This window comes from Salmo salar, chromosome ssa05, assembly GCF_905237065.1.
Source record: "Salmo salar chromosome ssa05, Ssal_v3.1, whole genome shotgun sequence".
Lineage (NCBI taxonomy): Eukaryota > Metazoa > Chordata > Actinopteri > Salmoniformes > Salmonidae > Salmo > Salmo salar.
This window is the reverse complement of record NC_059446.1, coordinates 66,572,669-66,585,724: the sequence shown is the minus strand read 5'-3', so window position 1 is coordinate 66,585,724 and position 13,056 is coordinate 66,572,669. Positions and strand designations below refer to the sequence as shown.

Genomic DNA, 13,056 nt, shown 5'->3' with positions numbered 1-13,056 from the left:
GTGTGTGTGTGTCTAGTTGGAGCTGTGGTAGTGGTGTGTGTGTGTGTCTAGTTGGAGCTGTGGTAGTGGTGGTGTGTGTGTCTAGTTGGAGCTGTGGTAGTGGTGTGTGTGTCTAGTTGGAGCTGTGGTAGTGGTGTGTGTGTGTCTAGTTGGAGCTGTGGTAGTGGTGTGTGTGTGTCTAGTTGGAGCTGTGGTAGTGGTGTGTGTGTGTCTAGTTGGAGCTGTGGTAGTGGTGTGTGTGTGTGTCTAGTTGGAGCTGTGGTAGTGGTGTGTGTGTGTCTAGTTGGAGCTGTGGTAGTGGTGTGTGTGTGTCTAGTTGGAGCTGTGGTAGTGGTGTGTGTGTGTCTAGTTGGAGCTGTGGTAGTGGTGTGTGTGTCTAGTTGGAGCTGTGGTAGTGGTGTGTGTGTGTCTAGTTGGAGCTGTGGTAGTGGTGTGTGTGTCTAGTTGGAGCTGTGGTAGTGGTGTGTGTGTGTCTAGTTGGAGCTGTGGTAGTGGTGTGTGTGTGTCTAGTTGGAGCTGTGGTAGTGGTGTGTGTGTGTCTAGTTGGAGCTGTGGTAGTGGTGTGTGTGTGTCTAGTTGGAGCTGTGGTAGTGGTGTGTGTGTGTCTAGTTGGAGCTGTGGTAGTGGTGTGTGTGTGTCTAGTTGGAGCTGTGGTAGTGGTGTGTGTGTGTCTAGTTGGAGCTGTGGTAGTGGTGTGTGTGTGTGTCTAGTTGGAGCTGTGGTAGTGTGTGTGTGTGTCTAGTTGGAGCTGTGGTAGTGGTGTGTGTGTGTCTAGTTGGAGCTGTGGTAGTGGTGTGTGTGTGTGTCTAGTTGGAGCTGTGGTAGTGGTGTGTGTGTGTCTAGTTGGAGCTGTGGTAGTGTGTGTGTGTGTCTAGTTGGAGCTGTGGTAGTGTGTGTGTGTGTGTGTCTAGTTGGAGCTGTGGTAGTGGTGTGTGTGTGTCTAGTTGGAGCTGTGGTAGTGGTGTGTGTGTGTCTAGTTGGAGCTGTGGTAGTGGTGTGTGTGTGTCTAGTTGGAGCTGTGGTAGTGGGTGTGTGTGTGTCTAGTTGGAGCTGTGGTAGTGGTGTGTGTGTGTCTAGTTGGAGCTGTGGTAGTGGTGTGTGTGTGTCTAGTTGGAGCTGTGGTAGTGTGTGTGTGTGTCTAGTTGGAGCTGTGGTAGTGGTGTGTGTGTGTCTAGTTGGAGCTGTGGTAGTGGTGTGTGTGTGTCTAGTTGGAGCTGTGGTAGTGGTGTGTGTGTGTCTAGTTGGAGCTGTGGTAGTGGTGTGTGTGTGTCTAGTTGGAGCTGTGGTAGTGGTGTGTGTGTGTCTAGTTGGAGCTGTGGTAGTGGTGTGTGTGTGTGTCTAGTTGGAGCTGTGGTAGTGGGTGTGTGTGTGTCTAGTTGGAGCTGTGGTAGTGGTGTGTGTGTGTCTAGTTGGAGCTGTGGTAGTGGTGTGTGTGTGTGTCTAGTTGGAGCTGTGGTAGTGGTGTGTGTGTCTAGTTGGAGCTGTGGTAGTGGTGTGTGTGTCTAGTTGGAGCTGTGGTAGTGGTGTGTGTGTGTCTAGTTGGAGCTGTGGTAGTGGTGTGTGTGTGTGTCTAGTTGGAGCTGTGGTAGTGGTGGTGTGTGTGTCTAGTTGGAGCTGTGGTAGTGGTGTGTGTGTGTCTAGTTGGAGCTGTGGTAGTGGTGTGTGTGTCTAGTTGGAGCTGTGGTAGTGGTGTGTGTGTGTCTAGTTGGAGCTGTGGTAGTGGTGTGTGTGTGTCTAGTTGGAGCTGTGGTAGTGGTGTGTGTGTGTCTAGTTGGAGCTGTGGTAGTGGTGTGTGTGTGTCTAGTTGGAGCTGTGGTAGTGGTGTGTGTGTGTCTAGTTGGAGCTGTGGTAGTGGTGTGTGTGTGTCTAGTTGGAGCTGTGGTAGTGGTGTGTGTGTGTCTAGTTGGAGCTGTGGTAGTGGTGTGTGTGTGTCTAGTTGGAGCTGTGGTAGTGGGTGTGTGTGTGTCTAGTTGGAGCTGTGGTAGTGGTGTGTGTGTCTAGTTGGAGCTGTGGTAGTGGTGTGTGTGTGTGTCTAGTTGGAGCTGTGGTAGTGGTGTGTGTGTCTAGTTGGAGCTGTGGTAGTGGTGTGTGTGTCTAGTTGGAGCTGTGGTAGTGGTGTGTGTGTCTAGTTGGAGCTGTGGTAGTGGTGTGTGTGTGTCTAGTTGGAGCTGTGGTAGTGGTGTGTGTGTGTCTAGTTGGAGCTGTGGTAGTGGTGTGTGTGTGTGTCTAGTTGGAGCTGTGGTAGTGGTGTGTGTGTCTAGTTGGAGCTGTGGTAGTGGTGTGTGTGTGTCTAGTTGGAGCTGTGGTAGTGGTGTGTGTGTCTAGTTGGAGCTGTGGTAGTGGTGTGTGTGTGTCTAGTTGGAGCTGTGGTAGTGGTGTGTGTGTGTCTAGTTGGAGCTGTGGTAGTGGTGTGTGTGTGTCTAGTTGGAGCTGTGGTAGTGGTGTGTGTGTGTCTAGTTGGAGCTGTGGTAGTGGTGTGTGTGTGTGTCTAGTTGGAGCTGTGGTAGTGGTGTGTGTGTGTCTAGTTGGAGCTGTGGTAGTGGTGTGTGTGTGTCTAGTTGGAGCTGTGGTAGTGGTGTGTGTGTGTCTAGTTGGAGCTGTGGTAGTGGTGTGTGTGTGTCTAGTTGGAGCTGTGGTAGTGGTGTGTGTGTGTCTAGTTGGAGCTGTGGTAGTGTGTGTGTGTGTCTAGTTGGAGCTGTGGTAGTGGTGTGTGTGTGTGTCTAGTTGGAGCTGTGGTAGTGGTGTGTGTGTGTCTAGTTGGAGCTGTGGTAGTGGTGTGTGTGTGTGTCTAGTTGGAGCTGTGGTAGTGGTGTGTGTGTGTCTAGTTGGAGCTGTGGTAGTGGTGTGTGTGTGTCTAGTTGGAGCTGTGGTAGTGGTGTGTGTGTGTCTAGTTGGAGCTGTGGTAGTGGTGTGTGTGTGTCTAGTTGGAGCTGTGGTAGTGGTGTGTGTGTGTCTAGTTGGAGCTGTGGTAGTGGTGTGTGTGTGTCTAGTTGGAGCTGTGGTAGTGGTGTGTGTGTGTCTAGTTGGAGCTGTGGTAGTGGTGTGTGTGTGTGTCTAGTTGGAGCTGTGGTAGTGGTGTGTGTGTGTCTAGTTGGAGCTGTGGTAGTGGTGTGTGTGTGTCTAGTTGGAGCTGTGGTAGTGGTGTGTGTGTGTCTAGTTGGAGCTGTGGTAGTGGTGTGTGTGTGTGTCTAGTTGGAGCTGTGGTAGTGGTGTGTGTGTGTCTAGTTGGAGCTGTGGTAGTGGTGTGTGTGTGTCTAGTTGGAGCTGTGGTAGTGGTGTGTGTGTGTGTGTCTAGTTGGAGCTGTGGTAGTGGTGTGTGTGTGTCTAGTTGGAGCTGTGGTAGTGGTGTGTGTGTGTGTCTAGTTGGAGCTGTGGTAGTGGTGGTGTGTGTGTGTCTAGTTGGAGCTGTGGTAGTGGTGTGTGTGTGTCTAGTTGGAGCTGTGGTAGTGGTGTGTGTGTGTGTCTAGTTGGAGCTGTGGTAGTGGTGTGTGTGTGTCTAGTTGGAGCTGTGGTAGTGGTGTGTGTGTGTCTAGTTGGAGCTGTGGTAGTGGTGTGTGTGTGTGTCTAGTTGGAGCTGTGGTAGTGGTGTGTGTGTGTGTCTAGTTGGAGCTGTGGTAGTGGTGTGTGTGTGTCTAGTTGGAGCTGTGGTAGTGGTGTGTGTGTCTAGTTGGAGCTGTGGTAGTGGTGTGTGTGTGTGTGTCTAGTTGGAGCTGTGGTAGTGGTGTGTGTGTGTGTCTAGTTGGAGCTGTGGTAGTGGTGTGTGTGTGTGTCTAGTTGGAGCTGTGGTAGTGGTGTGTGTGTGTCTAGTTGGAGCTGTGGTAGTGGTGTGTGTGTGTGTCTAGTTGGAGCTGTGGTAGTGGTGTGTGTGTGTGTCTAGTTGGAGCTGTGGTAGTGGTGTGTGTGTGTCTAGTTGGAGCTGTGGTAGTGGTGTGTGTGTGTCTAGTTGGAGCTGTGGTAGTGGTGTGTGTGTGTGTCTAGTTGGAGCTGTGGTAGTGGTGTGTGTGTGTGTCTAGTTGGAGCTGTGGTAGTGGTGTGTGTGTGTCTAGTTGGAGCTGTGGTAGTGGTGTGTGTGTGTCTAGTTGGAGCTGTGGTAGTGGTGTGTGTGTGTGTGTGTGTGTGTGTGTAGTTGGAGCTGTGGTAGTGGTGTGTGTGTGTCTAGTTGGAGCTGTGGTAGTGGTGTGTGTGTGTCTAGTTGGAGCTGTGGTAGTGGTGTGTGTGTGTGTCTAGTTGGAGCTGTGGTAGTGGTGTGTGTGTGTGTGTCTAGTTGGAGCTGTGGTAGTGGTGTGTGTGTGTCTAGTTGGAGCTGTGGTAGTGGTGTGTGTGTGTCTAGTTGGAGCTGTGGTAGTGGTGTGTGTGTGTCTAGTTGGAGCTGTGGTAGTGGTGTGTGTGTGTCTAGTTGGAGCTGTGGTAGTGGTGGTGTGTGTGTCTAGTTGGAGCTGTGGTAGTGGTGTGTGTGTCTAGTTGGAGCTGTGGTAGTGGTGTGTGTGTGTCTAGTTGGAGCTGTGGTAGTGGTGTGTGTGTCTAGTTGGAGCTGTGGTAGTGGTGTGTGTGTGTCTAGTTGGAGCTGTGGTAGTGTGTGTGTGTGTCTAGTTGGAGCTGTGGTAGTGGTGTGTGTGTCTAGTTGGAGCTGTGGTAGTGGTGTGTGTGTGTCTAGTTGGAGCTGTGGTAGTGGTGTGTGTGTCTAGTTGGAGCTGTGGTAGTGGTGTGTGTGTCTAGTTGGAGCTGTGGTAGTGGTGTGTGTGTCTAGTTGGAGCTGTGGTAGTGGTGTGTGTGTGTCTAGTTGGAGCTGTGGTAGTGGTGTGTGTGTCTAGTTGGAGCTGTGGTAGTGGTGTGTGTGTCTAGTTGGAGCTGTGGTAGTGGTGTGTGTGTGTGTGTGTCTAGTTGGAGCTGTGGTAGTGGTGTGTGTGTGTCTAGTTGGAGCTGTGGTAGTGGGTGTGTGTGTGTCTAGTTGGAGCTGTGGTAGTGGTGTGTGTGTCTAGTTGGAGCTGTGGTAGTGGTGTGTGTGTCTAGTTGGAGCTGTGGTAGTGGTGTGTGTGTCTAGTTGGAGCTGTGGTAGTGGGTGTGTGTGTCTAGTTGGAGCTGTGGTAGTGGTGTGTGTGTCTAGTTGGAGCTGTGGTAGTGGTGTGTGTGTGTCTAGTTGGAGCTGTGGTAGTGGTGTGTGTGTGTCTAGTTGGAGCTGTGGTAGTGGTGTGTGTGTGTCTAGTTGGAGCTGTGGTAGTGGTGTGTGTGTGTCTAGTTGGAGCTGTGGTAGTGGTGTGTGTGTCTAGTTGGAGCTGTGGTAGTGGTGTGTGTGTGTGTCTAGTTGGAGCTGTGGTAGTGGTGTGTGTGTGTGTCTAGTTGGAGCCGTGGTAGTGGTGTGTGTGTGTGTGTCTAGTTGGAGCCGTGGTAGTGGTGTGTGTGTGTGTCTAGTTGGAGCCGTGGTAGTGGTGTGTGTGTGTGTCTAGTTGGAGCTGTGGTAGTGGTGTGTGTGTGTTTAGTTGGAGCTGTGGTAGTGGTGTGTGTGTGTCTAGTTGGAGCTGTGGTAGTGGTGTGTGTGTCTAGTTGGAGCTGTGGTAGTGGTGTGTGTGTCTAGTTGGAGCTGTGGTAGTGGTGTGTGTGTCTAGTTGGAGCTGTGGTGTGTGTGTGTGTGTCTAGTTGGATCTGTGGTAGTGGTGTGTGTGTGTCTAGTTGGAGCTGTGGTAGTGGTGTGTGTGTGTCTAGTTGGAGCTGTGGTAGTGGTGTGTGTGTGTCTAGTTGGAGCTGTGGTAGTGGTGTGTGTGTGTTGTCGTGTCTTTGGGTTACCATTAAACGGAAGATATGTTTATCAATTAGCTCCCTGTAATTATTATCACACGATTAAACTGATTAATCGTTTAATTGTAATTAACTAGGAGATCGGGGCACCAAGGAGAATATTCAGATTACAAAGCTATAATTTTCCTAATATAACTTTCCTGTACTATAATATTATATTCTATTGTAGTAAATGCAGATTATCTTCTAGTTTAATTGGTGTATTTTACCTCTAGTCCAGTCTCATTCCAAAACGTCAGTAAATTGTTGTATCTGCACGAACCCAGTCTTTACTAAAATCATCCATACATCAATTGTCTTAAAATCATTTATTTACTACACTAAGTAATTAACAGATAAACAAACAAACAGTAATTATCGTCACAAAGGATTGGTATCGGAATGTGCCCTACTGGCTAAACAGGCAGGTCGGCCTGTTGAACAATGGATCATAAAAGGTCGGCTGAGAAGTTAAACAGGGTTCATTAATATTAACAATTGACAATTGAAGGCTCACTCATTCGGGAACAATTGCAATCAATATATATTTACGCTCAGTGTGTCGTTCTGATTCTTGTTGGAGAGTTCGGTTCTGTTGGGAAGTTTTGTCCGCGTTCTCTCTCTCTCTCTCTCTCGGTTAGAATGGATCTTTCAGAGCGACATTCATTAATGTCGTCATCGAATGGTTGTTTCGTTGGTCTTCGCGTCCAATGATATAATTTACTTAGCTGCAGACTAATAATTAATATCAAAGACTTGTTCTTATTCTGTCAGTATCGATAGTCTAAAAGTTAACCACGTGGTATGGTTCACTTTCAGTAGAGGAATTGGAAGGTAAAACATATTAGCCAACGGAGTGTAGGCCTGGTCTGGGGAAATGTAAATCGGGGGGTGTTTTATAGTGCCCATAGAACAGCTTGTCAAATGACGCCTGGTCCTGTATGGGTCCCTGGGGGCGTGCCTATGACTGAGTTAGATTTGGTTACAGAAATACAATTCTATCACATTACATCAGTACATAGCATCTCAATGTCTTACAAAGCTTTATCCTTATTAATACATTCCATACACCCATATGAGGCAAGTCTTAAACTGAGTCTATTATATAAACAGTTTTATGGTAATATGGCTATATTGTCTCTTCTGAGTATCACCAAATTGTACCCAGCGGATCAGTTCGTAGCTGGATTCTTCACCAATCTTCCATACCTTCTCCAGAACACAAAATGTCGCTTGGCTCTCCAATTCTATGAGTTGGAAGAATTTCCTGTGTCTCTCTATGGGCCATGTGGCCAGAGACTCTCCTGGAATTTTAGAGTTTTTACGACCCTTTACACACAGGGTGGATTGTGTGCAAAAGGGAGGGGTCAACTGTCCTCCCTGTACCAAAAGAGGCCAACGTCATGACAGTGTCTAGTTGGAGCTGTGGTAGTGGTGTGTGTGTCTAGTTGGAGCTGTGGTAGTGGTGTGTGTGTGTCTAGTTGGAGCTGTGGTAGTGGTGTGTGTGTCTAGTTGGAGCTGTGGTAGTGGTGTGTGTGTCTAGTTGGAGCTGTGGTAGTGGTGTGTGTGTGTCTAGTTGGAGCTGTGGTAGTGGTGTGTGTGTGTCTAGTTGGAGCTGTGGTAGTGGTGTGTCTAGTTGGAGCTGTGGTAGTGGTGTGTGTGTCTAGTTGGAGCTGTGGTAGTGGTGTGTATGTGTCTAGTTGGAGCTGTGGTAGTGGTGTGTGTGTGTCTAGTTGGAGCTGTGGTAGTGGTGTGTGTGTCTAGTTGGAGCTGTGGTAGTGGTGTGTGTGTGTGTCTAGTTGGAGCTGTGGTAGTGGTGTGTGTGTGTGTGTGTGTCTAGTTGTGGTAGTGGTGTGTGTGTGTGTCTAGTTGGAGCTGTGGTAGTGGTGTGTGTGTGTGTGTCTAGTTGGAGCTGTGGTAGTGGTGTGTGTGTGTGTGTCTAGTTGGAGCCGAGGTGGTGTGTGTGTGTGTCTAGTTTGAGCTGTGGTAGTTGTGTGTGTGTGTGTGTGTGTGTGTGTGTGTGTGTGTGTGTGTGTGTGTGTGTGTGTGTGTGTGTGTGTGTGTGTGTGTGTGTGTGTGTGTGTGTGTGTGTGTGTGTGTGTGTGTGTCTAGTTGGAGGTGTGTGTTAGGAGCCGTGGTTGTGTGTGTGTGTCTAGTTGGAGATGTGTGTGTGTGTATGTCTAGTTGGAGGTGTGTGTGTGTGTGTGTAGTTGGAGCCGTGGTTGTGTGTGTGTGTCTAGTTGGAGATTGTGTGTGTGTGTGTGTGTGTGTGTGTGTCTAGTTGGAGATGTGGTGTGTGTGTGTGTAGTTGGAGCTGTGGTAGTGGTGTGTGTGTGTCTAGTTGGAGATGTGGTGTGTGTGTGTGTGTCTAGTTGGAGATGTGGTGTGTGTGTGTGTGTGTAGTTGGAGCCGTGGTAGTGGTGTGTGTGTGTGTGTGTGTAGTTGGAGATGTGGTGTGTGTGTGTGTGTGTGTGTGTGTGTGTGTGTGTGTGTGTGTGTGTGTGTGTGTGTGTGTGTGTGTGTGTGTGTCTAGTTGGAGATGTGGTTTGTGTGTGTAGTTGGAGCCGTGGTAGTGGTGTGTGTGTGTAGTTGGAGCCGTGGTTGTGGTGTGTGTGTGTGTCTAGTTGGAGATGTGGTGTGTGTGTGTAGTTGGAGATGTGGTGTGTGTGTGTGTGTAGTTGGAGCCGTGGTTGTGTGTGTGTGTAGTTGGAGCCGTGGTTGTGTGTGTGTGTGTAGTTGGAGCCGTGGGTGTGTGTGTGTGTAGTTGGAGCCGTGGTTGTGTGTGTGTGTAGTTGGAGCCGTGGTTGTGTGTGTGTGTAGTTGGAGCCGTGGTTGTGTGTGTGTGTAGTTGGAGCCGTGGTTGTGTGTGTGTGTAGTTGGAGCCGTGGTGTGTGTGTGTGTAGTTGGAGCCGTGGTGTGTGTGTGTGTGTGTGTGTGTAGTTGGAGCCGTGGTTGTGTGTGTGTAGTTGGAGCCGTGGTGTGTGTGTGTGTAGTTGGAGCCGTGGTGTGTGTGTGTGTGTGTGTAGTTGGAGCCGTGGTTGTGTGTGTGTAGTTGGAGCCGTGGTGTGTGTGTGTGTAGTTGGAGCCGTGGTGTGTGTGTGTGTGTGTGTGTGTAGTTGGAGCCGTGGTTGTGTGTGCCATTTTTGAACTTTTACTGTTGAAAAGCGATATCCTAAGTACACACACTAAAGGGTAAAACAAATACATGTTTTGACCACGTGTTTTTTTAGGCACAACTGCAAAGTCCAAGGAGTAAGGCTTTCAAGGAGTTGGTTTGATGGGAATCTAGGATGTCATCGGCCTCCCCCTTGCTTGAGGAACACTAGAGGGGCACTAGAGAACAGAAGAGGAAAGGCCAACCCCCCCACTTGTCATGACTTACCTGGACCACCTATTGAGATGCACCCTTTAAGTAAATCAGGTGTTCAGGAAACACAGTTGGTATTTAAATCTGAGTGGGAGCCAATGTGCAATTTGGCCCGTGTACTGTACACACAGAGAAACACTTTCTCTCCCTCAACCCCACACACACACACACACACACACACACACACACACACACACACACACACACACACACACACACACACACACACACACACACACACACACACAGAGACAGACACACAGAGACAGACAGACAGACAGACAGACAGACAGACAGACAGACAGACAGACAGACAGACAGACAGACGCTAGCTATAATGGTATTTTTCCTCTGTGCTCTCTCTCTGACCTCCATTTAGTTGTCCAGAGAGAGATAAAGCTGTCTGATGAGCAGGCCATTATTACTGCCTGACCAGGTCACCACCTCTCCTCTCTGCCTGTCAACACACACATCTCAATCAGCTGTGTGCGCGTGTGCCTTAGTGTGTACGGGCGTGCGTGTGCCTTAGTGTGTACGTGCGTGCGTGTGCCTTAGTGTGTACGTGCTGCATATGTGTATACTTGAAACAAGGGTAAAAAAAAAAAAAAGGTGGTTGCCTTCAGTTAAATTACTGCTTTTTAAACTAACATAGAAGCAGCTATTAAAACTGAAATAAAACCTAAACTTAGGGTTGCAGTGTTTTATCGGGTACTAAAGGACACTGACTGATACTGGCCCAGCAGGATCAATACAACAGCTGTTTTATAGATCTGTCTAAAGGACTCTACAGATGTGTGATTATTGGGTAGCAGTCTGGACACCTTGATGGTGCCCTCTAGCAGCTGCAGTGGGGAGTTAGGTCTGAGTAAGGACACAGCCATAAAGCAGTTGGCATGTTGTGCCGACTCAAAATGTATATTTGACCTCTGATCCTTGGGGGTAGTCAGCAATGCTTTATTGGCATGACAAAGTACTTGTTAAAGCAATACTCCCTCTCCATCCTTCTTCCTCTCTTCTGCATACCCAGGCTGTGCTGATTGTGTTCTCTCGATCCTTCCCTCCCACCTCTGACTGTTCCCTCTCTCTCCTTCTCTCCCCCAGATCCAGCGTTCCAGGAACAAGCAGATGAAGGAGATGTTCCCAGATGGTTTTGGGATCCACCACGCTGGGATGCTGCGTGCTGACCGTAGTCTGATGGAGAGCATGTTCTCCAGGGGTTACCTCAAGGTTCTGTGCTGTACTGCCACACTGGCCTGGGGAGTCAACCTGCCTGCACACGCTGTCATCATCAAGGTCGGTTTGTGCGCACGCGTTTCAAGTTTTGTTAGTCTTATGAATAGGAAACACATGGTATACACTGTCCAACAAAATGCTTACTTTCATTGGGAGTTGGGAGTTTTTCGGTCTGATTTGAGGTAGGGTTGCAAAGGGTTGGAAATTTTCCATGGGAAGTTAAGCCCGGGAATTTGGAGAATTTTGCAAAAATTCATCAAGGAAGTTAGCTTATAATAGTGAACCTTTTTTGTGGGATACACATAAGGCAATTCTAGGACTTGTGGCATATTTTGGTTAAACTATCCCCAATTCAATGGAATTGCAACCCTCTGCATGCGCAGTGCATTCTTCCATCACATGTGCAGTAGAGGTCGACCGATTAATCGGAATGGCCGATTAATTAGGGCCGATGTCAAGTTTTCATAACAATCGGTTATCTACATTTTTGGACATCGATTATGGCCGATTACATTGCACTCCACGAGGAGACTGCGTGGCAGGCTGACTACCTGTTATGCAAGTGCAGCAAGGAGCCAAGGTAAGTTGCTAGCTAGCATTAAACTTATCTTCTAAAAAACAATCAATCTTAACATAATCACTAGTTAACTACACATGGTTGATGATATTACTAGTTTATCTAGCTTGTCCTGCGTTGCATATAATCGATGCGGTACCTGTTAATTTATCATTGAATTACAGCCTACTTCACCAAATGAGTGATGATTTAAATAGCGCATTCGTGAAAAAAGCACTGGCGTTGCACCAATGTGTACCTAACCATAAACATCAATGCCTTTCTTAAAATCTATACACAAGTATATTTTTAAACCTGCATATTTAGTTAATATTGCCTGTTAACATGAATTTCTTTTAACTAGGGAAATTGTGTCACTTTTCTCTTGCGTTCTGTGCAAGCAGAGTCAGGGTATGTGCAGCAGTTTGGGTCGCCTGGCTCATTGCGAACTATGTGAAGACCATTTCTTCCTAACAAAGACCGTAATTAATTTGCCAGAATTGTACATAATTATGACATAACATTGAAGGTTGTGCAATGTAACAGCAATATTTAGACTTTAGGATGCCACCCGTTAGATAAAATACGGAACGGTTACGTTTTGTTTTCGAAATGATAGTTTCCGGATTTGACCATATTAATGAACTAAGGCTCGTATTTCTGTGTGTTATTATATTATAATTAAGTCTATGATTTGATAGAGCAGTCTGACTGAGCGGTGGTAGGCAGCAGCAGGCTCGGAAGCATTCATTCAATCAGCACTTTCCATTTGCCAGCAGCTCTTCGCTGTGCTTCAAGCATTGCGCTGTTTATGACTTCAAGCCTATCAACTCCCGAGATTAGGCTGGCAATACTAAAGTACCTATTAGAACATCCAATAGTCAAAGCTATATGAAATACAAATGGTATAGAGAGAAATAGTCCTATAATAACTACAACCTAAAACTTCTTACCTGGGAATATTGAAGACTCATGTTTTAAAGGAACCACCAGCTTTCATATGTTCTGAGCAAGGAACTTAAACATTAGCTTTTTTTACATGGCACATATTGCACTTTTACTTTCTTCTCCAACACTTTGTTTTTGCATTATTTAAACCAAATTGAACATGTTTCATTATTTGAGACTAAATAGATTTTATTTATTTATTATACACTGCTCAAAAAAATAAAGGGAACACTTAAACAACACAATGTAACTCCAAGTCAATCACACTTCTGTGAAAACAAACTGTCCACTTAGGAAGCAACACTGATTGACAATAAATTTCACATGCTGTTGTGCAAATGGAATAGACAACAGGTGGAAATTATAGGCAATTAGCAAGACACCCCCAATAAAGGAGTGGTTCGGCAGGTGGGGACCACAGACCACTTCTCAGTTCCTATGCTTCCTGGCTGATGTTTTGGTCACTTTTGAATGCTGGCGGTGCTTTCACTCTAGTGGTAGCATGAGACGGAGTCTACAACCCACACAAGTGGCTCAGGTAGTGCAGCTCATCCAGGATGGCACATCAATGCGAGCTGTGGCAAGAAGGTTTGCTGTGTCTGTCAGTGTAGTGTCCAGAGCATGGAGGCGCTACCAGGAGACAGGCCAGTACATCAGGAGACATGGAGGAGGCCGTAGGAGGGCAACAACCCAGCAGCAGGACCGCTACCTCCGCCTTTGTGCAAGGAGGAGCAGGAGAAGCACTGCCAGAGCCCTGCAAAATGACCTCCAGCAGGCCACAAATGTGCATGTGTCTGCTCAAACGGTCAGAAACAGACTCCATGAGGGTGGTATGAGGGCCCGACGTCCACAGGTGGGGATTGTGCTTACAGCCCAACACCGTGCAGGACGTTTGGCATTTGCAAGAGGACACCAAGATTGGCAAATTCGCCACTGGCGCCCTGTGCTCTTCACAGATGAAAGCAGGTTCACACTGAGCACGTGACAGTCTGGAGACGCCGTGGAGAACGTTCTGCTGCCTGCAACATCCTCCAGTATGACCGGTTTGGCGGTGGGTCAGTCATGGTGTGGGGTGGCATTTCTTTGGGGGGCCGCACAGCCCTCCATGTGCTCGCCAGAGGTAGCCTGACTGCCATTAGGTACCGAGATGAGATCCTCAGACCCCTTGTGAGACCATATG

The 13,056-nt window shown here is 47.9% G+C and overlaps 1 protein-coding gene across 2 annotated transcripts in view; it reads left to right on the top strand.

Moving 5' to 3' along the window:
• ascc3 (activating signal cointegrator 1 complex subunit 3) overlaps positions 1-13,056 on the top strand; it is a 163,610-nt gene that overhangs the window by 101,484 nt on the left and 49,070 nt on the right. For both annotated transcript variants that reach the window (XM_045718629.1, XM_045718630.1), the window contains exon 16: positions 10,241-10,432. In XM_045718629.1, coding sequence (XP_045574585.1) covers positions 10,241-10,432 — 192 coding nt within the window. The remainder of the gene's footprint in view (positions 1-10,240; positions 10,433-13,056) is intronic.